At 50.0% G+C, this 13,297-nt stretch overlaps 1 protein-coding gene across 3 annotated transcripts in view; it reads left to right on the top strand.

Annotated features, from left to right (window-relative positions):
- ACACA (acetyl-CoA carboxylase alpha) overlaps window positions 1-13,297 on the top strand; it is a 110,588-nt gene that overhangs the window by 67,331 nt on the left and 29,960 nt on the right. For all 3 annotated transcript variants that reach the window (XM_084273205.1, XM_084273204.1, XM_084273206.1), the window contains one exon: window positions 11-121. In XM_084273205.1, the coding sequence (XP_084129331.1) occupies window positions 11-121 (111 nt within the window). The remainder of the gene's footprint in view (window positions 1-10; window positions 122-13,297) is intronic.

The raw sequence follows: 13,297 nt of genomic DNA, 5'->3' as shown, positions 1-13,297 counted from the left end.
TTTCTTTAAGGTGACGTGTCGGGCAATCGGAATCGGGGCTTACCTCGTTCGGCTGGGTCAGAGGACCATCCAGGTTGAGAACTCCCATATCATCCTGACCGGCTGTGGAGCTCTCAACAAAGTAAGTTCTGGTGCTTCAGAGCTGTGTGGATTGAGTTGGGGTTTCTGTGCATCCGGCCCAGTTCTGTCACCATCACTCCTGCCATCATGCTCTGTCTCTTTGGCTTTCTCCCTTCTCAGCCTCCTTCCAGTGAAGAAGTGACGTGGGGCAGCAAATGCTTGTGCTTTTGCTGCCTTTCTTCTTTCCTCTTCTCCCTCATCCTGGATGGAGAGCTGGGCAGTGAGAAACCAAATGAGGTTTAATAAAAGCAAGCGTAGAGTCTTGTACCTGGGAAGGAATAACCACTTGTATCAGTACAGGCTGGGGAGGAGCTCTGCAGAGAGGGACCTGGGGGTCCTGGTAGATGACAGGTTGGCCATGAACCAGCAGTGTGCTCTGGTGGCTAAGAGGGCCAGTGGGATCCTGGGGTGCACCAAAAGGAGCATGTCCAGCAGGTGAAACGAGGTGATCGTCCCCCTCTACTCTGCCCTGGTTAGGCCCCACCTGAAATATTGTATCCAGTTCTGGGCTCCCTGGTATAAAAGGGGCAGGGATCTCCTGGAGAGAGTCCAGCAAAGGGCTATGAAGATGATTAAAAGGAGTGGAGCATCTCCCCTATGGGGGTAGGCTGAAAGAACTGGGGCTGTTCAGCCTTGAGAAAAGAAGGTTAAGAGGGGATCTTATTAATGTTTATAAATATCTCAAGCGTGGACACAGGGAGAAATGGCCAGCCTCTTCTGAATGGTCTGTGGGGACAGGACAGGGGGCAATGACTTCAAGTTGGAGCACAGGAAGTTCCACACCAATATGCTGAAGAACTTTGTCACAGTGAGGGTGAGGGAGCCCTGGGACAGGCTGCTCAGGGGGTGTGGAGTCTCCTTCTCTGGAGATATTTAAGACCTGTCTGGATGCCGACCTGTGTGACCTGTCCTAGGGACCCTGCTTTGGCAGGGGATTGGACCAGATGATCTCTGGAGGTCCCTTCCAACCCCCATGATTCTGTGATCCCTCTGCTCAGAACGCAGTCTTTTCAGCTGACTGGTTTTCTTGTCTAGAACATTGTGTCTCCAGCCAGAGGCAGCTCCCTGGGTGTCCTGGTTGGAAACTGATGGGGGATGAGGCAGAACTGCAGAGTTGAGGGCTTGAGCGTGAGCCCGGTGAGGAGGAAGAAGGAGAAGTGGCTCTTAATGTGGGTTGTGTGATGGAAGTGGAGAAGTCCACTGCCTGGGCTGCATCTTCTCCTCCCTCACTGTGTGCTAGAGCAAACCAGGCTGTTTCAAAATACATGGGCCCAGAATCTCCCCGAACGTGGGGGGTTGGACCCGATGATCTCTTGACGTCCCTTCCAACCCCTACGATTCTGTGATTCAGCCATCCACAGCTTTGCTTTCACACTGGGGAGCAGAAGCCTGGGAAGGCGAGTGCGGATGGTGATATTCAAAGGGTCAGACCCGCTGGAAACCTCATCTGCGGGGGCAGAGAGTAACTCCGGCTGTAAGAAAACTTACTGCTTTCACTACTCAAGTGGCTCTTTTTTTTTTCCCTCTTCTCTTTTTCCCCCTCACCAGAGGTGATTTTTCTCCCTTGCTGCCCCCAGCCTATTAATACCGCAGCCTCCGGCTCCTCGTCTGCAGCAGACACGGCTCACAGCCGACTCTGCTCTTGTCCCCTCTCACTGAGGGCTTTGTTTACGTGGGAGTTGGGATTGTGCCGGGCGCGAGCGCCCTTCCCCATTGTGCAGCTTTGTTCTCAGGCACTCTCCAGCACCTGGGGTGGTTGTGCTTCATCGCAAGCTGCGTTTCAAGGAGTGCCTGCCTGACAATGGGAGATAAAAGGAAAATAGTCTCTCGTTGAATTATTCCCCTGAATAAAGGGGGCTCTGCGGAAAATGAAGCATTGATCCTATCAACTCTAGGACGCAGCACCCTCAGTTAGATCTCTTACACGCATCACACACACCTGCATCAATGGAAGGAAAAGAGGCATTTGAAGATCCATCCTTTAAAGAGAAATTGAGTCAGTTTAGTGCTTGCTGAAGTGGAGTAAGTTGCCTGGTTCCAGCTGTCATTTGTTGGGGATCGGGGCCCTGTGGAGTTTCCCAGATGGCAGGGCCGGTCTGTTTAGTCGTCCTCTCCTGCTCTCTTCTTTCCAGGCTTAACTGCACTCTCTGCCTAGGGAGTGAATGTTCGTTTCCGTAGGACTGATCTCACTAAGGTTTAAGCACTTAAAAATTAAGGATTTAGTCTAAATGAAGCACCAGACATCGATCAGCGGGCATAGGCGGAAGGAGATGCTTTTGGGGGTGATTTATCCCACCCCAAGAACTTCATGGGGCTGAATTACCCCCATGTGCTCTTCCCTCCTCTGCTGAAGAAGCTGGTATTTTTACGGAGAAGCTGAACCTCCACCTGCCTTAAAGGTCAGGCAAAGGAGGGGAGCCTACTGCACCCTACCCAGCTTTCCCAGTAAGACAGCTGAAGGCCAGAACAGCGAGTTCACCTGTCCTTGAGCGGTGGGACACTGGGAGCATCCCTTGCCAGTTTGTATGATCTTCGTTTCCCAGACTCATATGGTTCTGATCGGAGCTTCTTGAGTGGATCCAAGCTCCTGGCTTCCATGACCCCGCAGTGTGTCTGAAAGGACATCCGGTGCTGGAAGGGCCAAGCTCGGTCCAGTTGAGATGTTGAGAAGGGTTGTGAAGCCATTGCTGAATGTCAATTTGCACCATCCTGCCTTGGAGCCCGTACCTACTGCAGCCTTTCCTCTGTCTGTCCACCTAAGAAGGTGGAAATGGTTGAAGGCTCCTCCCTTGAATTTAGTTGGAGAGTTTGGATTTTCTTTGGAGCTGGAAGTCAGGTCCCTGTCAGCCAGCGGCCAGTTAAGCAAAGTTTTCCCTTGCAGGAACGCAGAGCCCATTGGGGCACGATGTAGGACGTGTTTGTTTGCATGAATAAGGCTCCAGAAGGGTCTCGTGGTGGAAACCCACTGTGGTTTTTCTCTGTGGAGTGAGTAAGCCTTGCTGCACCTTGGAGTAGGTGGTGAAAAGTGCCCTGTTTGTGCCAATGGTGCTTTACTCCCTGGGAGAGAGATGGTCACCAGCCCTGCTGATGGGGGAAGATGGTGACGGCAACAAAAGGAACTTGCTGCCTCTTCTGACAGCTGGAATGAGATGCTTCCTAGCACGGTCACATGCAGGTGTTCCTTTAGCTCTTCCCAGGTAGGCATCAGGGATTTGGGATCCTTTCCCCACTGCTGACTTTTACCTCCCCCCTCGCAGGGGGGCTGTGCAAAGCTGACACGTAGCCCAGGGCCTGTGTACACCTCTTCTTCCAAATGTCCTCTCCCTGCAAGAAACTTGTGCAGTGTGGAAATGTATCTGCAGCCAGAGACCCTTGGGCTCTCAGAGAGCTGTGAGGGGTTTGCCGGAAAGTTCTTTGATTTATTGGGGTTTTTTCCCTTCCTCCTGTGAAATCCCAGCAGCAGGGGGACCATGACAAACATTCAATTCCAACAGATCTGTTGCTGATCTTGTTTGTTATCGTTTTGTAAAACTAGCCTGAGGGTGGAGGTGAGGAGGGAAAGGTCCGGCTGCCAAAACCAGCCTGTAACCTGTAACTTGGATGAGGAACCTCAAGGTCACTGTCATTCCTGGCTGAAGCTCACGTTTGAGAGCTCTGGAACAGGCTGCCCAGGGGGCGTGGAGTCTCCTTCTCTGGAGATACTCAAGACTTCTGGATGCCAACCTGTGTGACCTGTCCTAGGGGACCCTGCTTTAGCAGGGGGGTTGGACCAGATGAGCTCTTGAGGTCCCTTCCAGCCCCTACGATTCTGTGAGTCTGTGATTCTGTTTGGCTGTTCTCTGCGCCGGTGTCACCACTTTGTAAGTAGCATGGTGTAGCACCATGAGATGCCTGGTAGCAGCCAGGTTTAAGGGTTCCCCCAGCCCCGTTACCCATCAGGGGTGAGGATAGAGCTGTGTGAGGTTTCCCTCTGCTCCTGAACAAGCTCTCTTTGTTTATCACCCCGACGGGCAAGGGCCGGGACCCGGGGAGAAGGTGTGATGCTCCGCGTGCGGGGCACCGGCGCTGCGTTTCATCCCTACCCCTTTTGTCTTCACCGTTGCGTTTCAGCAGGGGGTGGAGAGGTGGAAATGACATTTCATTCCTCTCCCGTGAGCGTGTGCGCGCGCCTGTGCCGAGCCCGCTGACCCCCCTGAAAATTGAAATAATGATAATGCGCGTCTCCTGACTGCATCAAAGTATCAGCACATCAAAAGCCAGGAGGCATGAAATGCAAATGATAAAGTGAAAGCAGATGGATTGTGCATGATCGCCTGATGCCCAATGAATTTTAAAAGGTGCTGGTTCACATGGGGAGAGGGGCTGAAATAAACACGTTATCCCTGCAATTTTTATTTTTTTTTATTTTATTTTTTTTTTGTTCTTGCCGCTCACTCCTGACAATATTTTTTCACACTCCAGCGAGCAGCCACTCCATCTCCCTCCCTCCCTCTCCCTCTCTCTTTCTCTCTCCCTCTTTCTCTCTCTCTCTCTCTCTCTTTGCTGTCTACCTCACACACGTCTCGGGTCATGTCGCCGCAGCTCCGGTGGAAATAATAAGATATAAACCACGAGGTTGTTATTTGCATAGAAATAGCATGGAGCCCCAGGCAGCATGGGAGAAGGACACAGAGATCATTTGTCTAAAATTTTAATGAAAACTTTTGCTGAGGCAGAGATTTTTATTTTTTATTTTATATTTTTTTTAACTTTCCCTGCCTCTCCCTTTTTTCTGCCCCAGACCTTCCTCTCACCCCCCTCCTCACTCCCTTTCCTCGTCACAAGCTAAACACGGGGAGGTTTCATCCAAGATGTGTGACGTGCTGCTGCCACACGTTCCTTTGGTTGGCTTTGTAATGGGTGTAGGACTGAAGAGCCCCGAATTTATCCGTTGCATCTGTGGTTCAAGCTTCCAGGAGCAGGTTTGATTGGAGAAACACCCTCGCAAGGATGCTCCCAAGTCTGTTTCTGGCTTGTTTTCAGTGTTGGTTCCTCCTTGTCTTTTGTGTTTAAAAGCAATCCTGCCTTTAAGACTGTCGTGTTAATGTAAGCGAAGCTGCTGTCGGTCAGCCCTTCTCTCCAGACAGGTGTTCATGGTGTTTGCTGGGGGAAGCCAGAGTTCCCAGGGGGTTCTCAGGAGCCCCACAGACTCCATACACACTGGTTCAACATTTAGATGCTCAACCTGGTGCCTCGAACAGTTCATTTTCTGAGTGATGCTGAACTGCTGTCCCACATGCTGCACTTCACAATGGGTTGTCTAAAGTGACCGTCACTTCTGGAGGTGAAGGGAAGGTGAATGATCTTAATCTAAACAACATGGCTGCTTGTATAACCTGTTCCAGGCCTGAACGAGCTCAGGAACCAATTTTCCAGATTTGTAATGCACTATTTCTGGCCCTGTGGATTGATGTTTTTTAGGGGGAGAAACCATTTCTGAGGACAAGCCTTAGGAGGGGTTTAGTGAGATGAGCTGACTGGTGGAAACCTGATGGCTTGCTAATGTGATATGTAAATATCTAAGAAGTTTGGAAGCCTGGTACCAGCAAGTGTCCTGTGTCCTCTCCTCAGTACCTCATTCATGCATGCAGACGTTGCTTGTGGTAAAGACACTGACATGATCAATGCTGTACTGCATTGAAGTAGTGTGTGTACGTGTCACTTAGGTGGCTCTGGATGAGTCCCTGAGGACTTGTTGATAAAACAGAGCATAATTGCTGTGAGGATTGTTTTGACAATCTGCATTTAAAGCCCAACACCCTGACAGCCCCTTTGCACTGAGCCAGAGGAGAATATCCCTGTATTTTAAATTTGATCCCAAGTGGTCCTAGTTGTCCAGGCCAGGAGATCAGCGTGGCCACTTTGGAGATGTGGATCTGTGCAGTGGGACAAGTTGATTCAGAGACATTTCAGTCAGCAGGGTTCTCTGATATCCATCCACCCCATGATGGGTGGATGGAAGGGTCCATCTACCCTTCTCTGCCTTGTGTTGGGGTGTCCTTTGGCCCGGTGCTGACCTGATGTTTGCAGGCCTCGGCCAAGGGACACTGCAGGACTTGGGTGCTGTGGGACTCGTGTAATGGAGTGAGACCCCAGGTCAGGGCTTGGGGGGCACAGTGAGCTGCTTGGGGGTGCTGAGTCCACGCGAGAGGTGGCTGGGTCAGGTCCGAGGCTTGTTGGAGGAGCTCTGGTGCGAGGAACAGCCGCTTCCGCCGCCTGTCTTGGGTGAGTGATCGGCCTGCGGGATTGCAGGCGGTAATATTTACCCTTCAATTTCACAATCTGGAAAAATAAATAAATCCCCCTGAGCCTGATGCTGCTTGGGGGTTTTACTGTAAAACACAGAATGGGAAGAGCCCTTTTTTCTTCTTCCTTTTTTTCCGATGCAGGGCAGGGATAGCTCAGTATCTGCTCAAGATGACTCCAGTCTTGGGATTAGATCAAAGCAATCATGTGAGAGCAATCATGTGAGTTAGAACAGCAAGTGCCATCCCTGTCATTCAAAGGAGCATTATAATTATTAATGCATGATATGAATCTTTCTGTAGTGGCACAGCAAGACCATTAGGAAGATACGTATGGGCGCGGGGTGTTTGAGAATGCTAATCAAAGAGGGTCTAGGAAATGTCAAACAGAAACCGACACTTGAGCAGCGTTCGCTGTCAGTCGGTTCCTCTCGTGGATCTCACCAAGGTTACCCCGCTCTTGGCTCCAGTGGTGGGGGAAGCAGGAGGGGCCACTGGAGCCAGGAGTGGCTTCATGGGTGGGCCTGAGTCTCTTCAGCTCTCTCAGAACCAGTGCAGGACCCCAGTGTGGATGGAGGGCTCTTGCCATGGGTCACCATTGTGTGCACGCCAACAAAATGCCTGCCTGGTTTGAGATCCAAGGTCAGAGTAGAGCTCTCAGAGGAGTCAGTCTCAGTTTCAGCAATATTTGGCAGTAGGAAAGAGCAGAATTTGGTTCATTTAGCGCCAGTGAGAGCTGTGAGCAGCTGGGAGCACCTGGTTGGTGGCAGTCCTGGTGACACAAAGGTCTTTGCTCTGCACAGAGAAATTAATGCAAGCAGGATGGATGCCTGGACCTGGGATGGTTGCAAATAAACAACCACCACCCTCCATTTCTACATTTTATTTTTAATTGCCTTTCTTTAAGTGGTGGTATTTGTGTATTGTTCCCATTAGAGACAATTTACATTCCAGGCATCACATTACCAGTCCCTTTATGTTTGCTTAGGGAAGAAAGTCTAATAGATTCCTGTTGACTTCTTTTTTCTCCTCCCTCTTTGTATCATTTTTAATATGGATCTCGATCGGTTTATCTGTGGATGGGGCTCGTGCTGGGGAAGTGTGTGTGTATTTATTTGCACTGAAGAGGAGTTTAGCATGGTGGCTCATACCCTGCCTGTGGAAATCTCTTCCTTGTACTCTAAACCCTACTTGTTTCATGTAACCTGGGCTGTTGCCTGGTTCTGGTGATCCTGCTGGGTTTGTCATTACCACAGAATTAACTCCAGTCCCTGGTGTTCCACCAGAGATGAGTGGAAGAAGGCACTTTTCAAGCAAGTCCTATAATAACCAGTCTCTTGGGGTGTCCCAGGGAGGGTACCAGGAATCTGCCTGGGGTCTTTTCTGCAGAGAAATGATCTGCTCAAGTTCCCAGAACAGTCAGAGCTCTAGAAATGTGGAAGTCCCTTCTGCGTGGGCAGGATCCTCTGCAACCTGCTCGAGGTGGTCCTGCTTTAACAAGGGGTTGGACTGGATGATCTCCAGCCCTCACTGGTCTGGGATCCTGTGAATCTGTCATTGCTGTGGAGAGCTGTTGCTTCTCTCACGATTCAGCCTAAACCCACACTGCAAAGCAAGCAGAGCTTGGCTCTCCTGGTGACAGAGGTACCCACACCACAGCCTGTCCCTTTGCATGTGCTGAGTGAGAGAGGGAGACCAAGGGAAGGACCAAACCAAGCTCTTGAAGTATCACAGAGGCGACCATTAAATGTTGTTCAGAGGGCTGGTGTCTGGATCAGGGACCCCCTAACTGAGACAGGTGGGATTTATGAGTGTTTGCACCATGTAGAATAGGGGGCCGTAATTTTAGTTTGCAAAGTATATTGAGTCCTTTTGATTTAGCACTGACTGATGGAGTGACCTTGAGCAGAACAGGCAGTCTCCCTCTGCTGTGGAAGGAGAGTTAGGCAGGAGGTTTTTGACAAGACATTTTTCATTTGAAAATGCCAGTTCACTGAAACTGGAACTCCTCAGGAAACAGTATCAGTCCTGAGGAATTTCTCATTTGGAATATTTTTGGCAAATGAAAAGTTCTTCCTCCCCCAAAATGACTTTTCTCTCCACACTGATTTTTATTTCTAATGCCTACAAGGAATGTTTCCAAGTCCAGATATTTACTCAGATCTCAGGATTGCAAAATTTAATTTTCAATAATTTCCTCCTTGATTACTGCAAGAGAGAAGAATCCCCATTTCCTCCCAGTAATGTTTCATCTTGCCATCTGCAGATGGAGAGAATGCCCCTTTGGTACATGATGAGCTGCAGAGCCCTGCTCCCTTCCTCCCTGTCCCTGTAAGGTGCTTTGGGATCTTCAGGCAGAAAGTGCTGTAGAAAGGGCAGCTGCAGTTGCAGCGTCCATCTGGACGCCTCTTCCCCCGCTGCCTCTGAGGTGAAGTGCGATCGCTTTTTCCCCCTTCCCCCTCTGATCTCACTGAATTAAAAGGAGAAAAAGGCTCCACCAGCAAGACCTGCTTCTGGATTTGCAGTCAGTAGCCATCTCCAATAACCATCAGGCTGTCAGCTTTCCCCCCACCTCCCCCTGCCTCCCACCTCCCCCATCACTCACCAAAGGAAAAAAAGAGCCGGAGCCACAGCTTGAAATATATCATGCAATAGTGTATCATGAATTTCTTGTGAATCACATTGGTGAAGCAGGTTTATTTATTTCTGAGACTTTAAATCAATACAAAGTAGGTCTCTTAGTTCTGAAGCTGGGATGGAGTGTGAAAAAATGAGCCCATTGTACTCTTAAAACTTTGGGGAAAGGAGATGACAGCTATATAATTCCATTTACCAGGCACTAGGGGCTTTAATGTGAAGGTGACAGGGAGCTCTTTGTGCATTTAGAGCACCATATCTTCTAAATAAAAGATCTGTAGACTTGATAGTGGAGTATAGCTCTGACTTTAATAATCTCCAAGCATTAGACCGAGCCAATATGTTCCCAAGTCAGAAGGGTCCCCCACCGAACGCTCGTAAATTAAAAGTGCAGGAGCTGCACACGTCGGTAGATTAGAAATGCACGAAGCACAGGCCCATCCCCAGGCAGAGTTGAGGTGTCTGACACCCCAGGGAACACGTCTGCTCCAGAGCACGGCTCTTACTAGCATCCCACCTCAGCCCAGTCCTCCTGCCACTGGTTTTTACCCTCTGATGACGTGCTACATGTTGGAGGGGAAGAGCTGAGGGCTAGAGATGAGCGCTGTGAGATCTGTTGAGGCTTGACCGTGCATAATAGCAGTCAGGTTTTAAGTTCTTACATTGTGTTTTCTGATGAGCCCGTTCGTTCTCCTTGTCTCTGCCTGTTTATGAAAAATAGGCTGTTTACGGCGTGTGCGTGCGCCTTTTCTGCTTCAGGTTGCTGGCAGATAATATAAATTGTGGGATGGGAATTGCAATTATTGAAATTATTCAGATAAAAATCTGGCACTTAGATTTGATATCAACACATGATACGCTCCGAATAATAACAGCACTTAGGTTACATAATGATTCCCATTCAAGCCCTCTGCTGTCATTTTTTCAGATCTTTCATCTCTGATGAAATGCAGGAGCCAGTCAAGTTTGCAGCCAGGCCAGCTTTGTGGTGAACATCTCCACTAACTAGCAGCTCGGTTTCTGATGGAGAGAAAGCAGCTGGTCGTCATGGGTTTGAGTGCTCCAGTACTGTTAATATGTGTAGGATGGTTAATATGTAGAGGATGGTCTTGGAAGGGCTGAAAAGGCTGTGGGAGTCCCAGTTCTCCTTTGTGCATCCCAGGAGGTCCTCAGAAGGAAAAAGAAAGGTGGTTTCCCATGGTGGGAGGGAGAGCGGCTTGTGGAGGACCAAGTGGAGGAAGGGCTGTGACAGTACCAGCCCTGTATGGTGTAAGCACGTGGTATTGAAGGTGGCAGTGCCTGGGAAGTAGCACGTGTTCTTCCAGTCCCAGGCGGAGCTTCAACACGAGTAGCTCTAGATCTCACCTCTCCTTTTGACCCCTTCACCGATGTCCTTGTCCTTTCACTGTGGTGGGGGGGGGGGGCCCAGCAGAAGCATTGTGCCCCGTGGGGCCTGTTAAACTCACTGCTTTCTGCATGCCTGAGAGGTTTGTCATTGGAAGGGGAGACAGAGGGGCTCCTCCGAATCCACAGTGGATCCCTTGTGGCCAGGAGGCTGTTGGGTGTCTCACAGGAGAGGAGTAGATAAGTGGTGGCAGCCCTGCTCTGTTGGTGGTGGTTAATGTCAGTGCTTGGAGGGGCAGCAGGGGAAGGTCTGGTGCTGGGGGATGCAGATCTGCCTGCCAACCCTTCCACACAGGACAGGAGCAGTGACAGAAGGGACAAGTTTAGGGCGTGTGTGTGTGTGGGGCTGGTCACCCACAGCAACTCCCTTTGACTGGGAGCATGTCAAGCTCGGTGTGGACAGAAATGTGGGGCCTGGGTTACTGGGCTTTCATAGGGTGGAAAGAATTTTTGAATGTAAAGCAAATGTCTCTGGCACCAGAAGCTGTCTGGTGTTTGGCTGCTCACGCCTGCTCCTTTTTGTCTGTGGTTGATTAAGCACAAGATCAGAGGTCAAATATTGCTGATACCCAGGAGTCGTGTGTGGTATATCTCAGCTTTAAACTCCAGGATCCCTTTCTCTCTGAGCCCTCTCGCTGGACCTTTCTTGATCTCCGAGCTGTGGCAGCTCTGGGGGCTGTGTCTTTGTTCCCAGGACTGCCAGTAACCTTTCTGCTAGGAAGGGCTCGCTTTGCCAGCATAACTCTTCCGTGCATGTCTGCTTCTGTAAGCCTTGGGCTAATGCTGCTTTCACTTCTGAACCTCCGGCTCAATGTGACTCAGTGTACCTGCCCGGCAGAGCCAGACTCGCAAGGTTCAAGGTTCTCCATTTGGAGAGATCTTGGTCAAACCCCACGCAGGGTTTCATCCTGTGCAGCCTCTTCTCCCATGAGTTTGTTTCTAGCATTGCCTCAACTGATTTAGCGACGTCTCCGAACGCTCTTATGCCTCAGATGACCTCGTGCCTTGCTGAGGAGCAGCTGAATCCTCCATTGCAGAAGGAGCAGGTTTGGATTCTCTAGCAGACATATTTTCTTTCACCCTTAGATATTTTCTTGCAGAAACATTTATACAGCAATATGCATTGCACCATTTAAGATTGTTAATTGGAGATTGAATTACTTGTCAGCCTTTAAAAATGCAGTCCTCTGAGGTCAGAGATGAGGCGGTTAGTGGAGCTGAATGGAAGAGCTATTGCATTCATTTTTTTCTCCAGCCCAGTGCTCGCTGTCTGTGAGCTGGCCAGCCCCTTGGCGCCTTTTGACCCCTGGCTCCCAGTTCCGTCTCCAGCACGACGTGTGAGGTGTGTTGGCAGGATCTCTGCCTGTTCCTGCAAAGGCGGCGGGAGCGGATGTGCAGGAGCAGGCTGGGGACCAGCGCCCAGCTAGGCCGCGGCCTGGAAGTCACCTTGGCCTTGCAAAGCACCTTGCTTTGCAGTTAGGCTGCGCTTAACTCAGGCCCTGATTTAGAGCACACGTGTGGACACAGATGTTGTACAGATGAAGGTGGCGAGGGCTCATCAATGCAACTTTGAAACGCGGCTCAAGACCGCGTCACCTCCGCTGACAGACGCTGACGAGCAGAGGCGCTGGTGGCGCCGGGCTGCAGAGGGATTTCCTCTGCGCAGCCCCTCTCCGTGCTCTGCCACTTCACAGGAATGTCTGGAGCGCTCGGGAAAAGGAGCTGCAGATTTATCTTGATCTCCAAAAAGGGATTTAAGGGTGAGAGCAGGCGGTATATTAGGCTGTTTTCATTGCCTGTCAGCAGCGGTAAACCTGAGCTGTCTACAGTGTCTCCAGATAAGCAGCAGCCGAAGCCCATTTTGCATGTACATACGTTTGCATTGGTTCCTAGAAGGGGAGTTTAAATCCTCTTTATTTTTATTTGCCTCTGTGGAAGGCATTTAGCTAGGCTTGTGCCTGGCATCTCGAGGCCTGCGCTTCGCTTCTCCTCGAACCTAAACCTGTGTTGCTGCCTTCTGTGCTGTGCTTTGTGGCACTGATTTTGATCGAGGAAGATGAAGGTGATTTTGAGCTTGGAAGGGAGACCCAGGAACACACCTCTGTGCAAAACCACAGTGCTTACATAGATTTACAAGCTTTTGGCCAGGCTGCCTGACTCCTGTGCCTTGGTTTCTTCTGCTTGTAAACATCCCTCTCCTGGGGAGCTTTGTGAGGACCGTCCTGTGCTTGCAAAACACCGAGTTTTGGGAAATGTCAGACCGCTGGGCCTTCTCTCCTCCGAAGGAAAATAAATTTGGGATTAGAAAATGATAGTGCTGTGCTGCACAGGTTAGGCAGTGTTTAACAGCTAGTGATTAACTGATGGTGTACGGGAAGAAAGCAAATTGGTCCAGCATGGTGTTATACCCACAAGAAGATTCTCTATTTCCACATCCTTTCTTCCATCCCAGAAGGTCAAATCTTGAGAAATCTGGAGTTACTCTCTACTACAGGTGAGAGGTGAGTTACGTCCTGAGCACTCACTGTAGGATGTGGGGTATTTTTTTCCTCATGAGGATGAAGCCCGACCCACGCATCCCATCCATAGGGACCAGATTGTCTTAGGCTGCAGGCTACTTCTCTCTCGGGATAGCCTTGCTTCCTAAAACGAGCTGCACTGGTTGTTTGGTGGGGGAGGGCAGGTTGTTTGTGTGTGTTTAAGGTTTTTTTTTTTAAGATCTAAATGAAGTAGGTATGTAATGCCCTCTGTCTGTTAGAAAGACTCAACCCATAAAAATAACAAACGGCATGTATTTGCTAGAATGTCAAAGTTATGAGTTTATTTTGTAATGATGTGCTCCTGCCTTCATG

The sequence above is a fragment of the Gallinula chloropus genome, assembly GCF_964237585.1.
Source record: "Gallinula chloropus genome assembly, chromosome: 19".
NCBI classification, from domain to species: domain Eukaryota; kingdom Metazoa; phylum Chordata; class Aves; order Gruiformes; family Rallidae; genus Gallinula; species Gallinula chloropus.
The sequence above is the reverse complement of the archived record's forward strand: the minus strand, read 5'-3'. Positions and strand labels throughout refer to the sequence as shown.